At 34.2% G+C, this 1765-nt stretch overlaps 1 protein-coding gene across 1 annotated transcript in view; it reads left to right on the forward strand.

The window, feature by feature from the left end:
• Window positions 1-1765, forward strand: part of LOC111083134 (WD repeat-containing protein 17-like) — a gene marked incomplete at its 5' end in the record, with an annotated part of 25930 nt that overhangs the window by 6866 nt on the left and 17299 nt on the right. Inside the window, one exon of the mRNA XM_022379411.1 lies at window positions 780-929. Coding sequence (XP_022235119.1) covers window positions 780-929 — 150 coding nt within the window. The remainder of the gene's footprint in view (window positions 1-779; window positions 930-1765) is intronic.

Raw genomic sequence — 1765 nt, forward strand, 5'->3', positions numbered from 1 at the left:
GGCTCCTATTGTATTACATGACTGCTGGTTCCTATTGTATTACATGATTCACTGATTCCTATTGTATTACATGATTCACTGGCTCCTATTGTATTACATGAGTCACTGACTCCTATTGTATTACATGACTCACTGTCTCCTATTGTATTACATGACTCACTGACTCCTATTGTATTACATGACTCACTGTCTCCTATTGTATTACATGACTCACTGACTCCTATTGTATTAAATGACTCACTGGTTCCTATTGTATTACATATTGTAAAGTTGTGAATGTTGAAACTCCCCAGTCAGTGATTTAGGGGATCAGTAGTAAAATTGTGAATGTGCGAAATTCGAAACAAACAAAGAAACCAGGACTTTTGAGACACAGTTACACCATTACTCATAGTTACTGTGTTATTACATAATCATGCCTATTAAAAACTTGCAAGGATAAATTAGGTTGTAATTGGCTTTGTGACTTATTGAGCTGCTGTAATGGTTATACAGTAAGCCTCAGTCCTGGAAGGAACTTACTTCAAGTTATTTTAAATCTATCGTAAGTAATTTTGACTAAAATGTGATGTTCAGTTTGTATTTAGCAGTGATGTAACTTTTATAGCTTTATAAATATGCTTATAGTTTGGTAGTTAGTTTTTGAACTGAGATAAATTCTTCATTTTACAATTTAAACTTAAACATTTTATTTATTTTAAATTTCTAGATGATGCTATGAAACAAGATAGCCATGTGTGGCGTGTTAACTCGCTTTATGATATCTTTCTTATATTCAGGTCTGTCCTGTCATCCAAGTCGTCCATTTTTGCTTGCTTCGACCTCTCGAGACTCGACAGTGAGGCTGTGGTCACTTTTACCATTAGCATCTATTCAGTTTTGGAAAGCTTTATCTGGAAAACCAGTGTCTGATTTTATTGGTCTCCCAGGTAATGTATTAGCAAATTTTGTTTGTTTGTTTGTTTTTTGAATTTCGCACAAAGCTACAAGAGGACTATCCGTGCCAGCCGTCCCTAATTTAGCAGTGTAAGACTAGAGGGATGGCAGCTAGTCATCACCACTCACCGCCAACTCTTGGGCTACTCTTTTACCAACGAATAGTGGGATTGACCATCACATTATAATGCCCCAACAGCTGAAAGAGCGAGCATGTTTGGTTTGACGGCGATTCGAACCAGCGACCCACAGATTGCGAGTCGACTGCCCTAACCACCTGGCTATGCCGGGCCACTATTAGGAAGTATTAAAACACAGTTGAACAACTTAATAAGACACAGGATATGAGATGTTGATGTAATGGGTCTGTATTAATTAAAAAAATAATTTTACTTGGTGTATTAGTTTTCCGGATATACAAGAAACACTGTAGGCTAATAACATTAAAATATCCACGATACCTTAAATTACCAGTATCCTGTCAAATGTTTTAAAGTTATATAACACCCCAAGAAAAGTACGGCATGAGGTCACCAAATGACTCAGTTTAACTGGTTTGGCTTTTTTTTCATATTGCCTTATAGTTATTGTCAAGTGAAAATCATAACTGTGAATGAATATTATTTATTGATATCCATTACATAATATTATCTATTGGTATCCATTACGTAATATTGTTTATTGGTATCCATTACATAATATTATTTATTGGTATCCATTACATAATATTATTTATTGGTATCCGTTACATAATATTATTTATTGGTATCCATTACATAATATTATTTATTGGTATCCATTACATAATATTATTTATTGGTATCCATTA

The sequence above is a fragment of the Limulus polyphemus genome, unplaced genomic scaffold, assembly GCF_000517525.1.
Source record: "Limulus polyphemus unplaced genomic scaffold, Limulus_polyphemus-2.1.2 Scaffold8293, whole genome shotgun sequence".
NCBI lineage: Eukaryota > Metazoa > Arthropoda > Merostomata > Xiphosura > Limulidae > Limulus > Limulus polyphemus.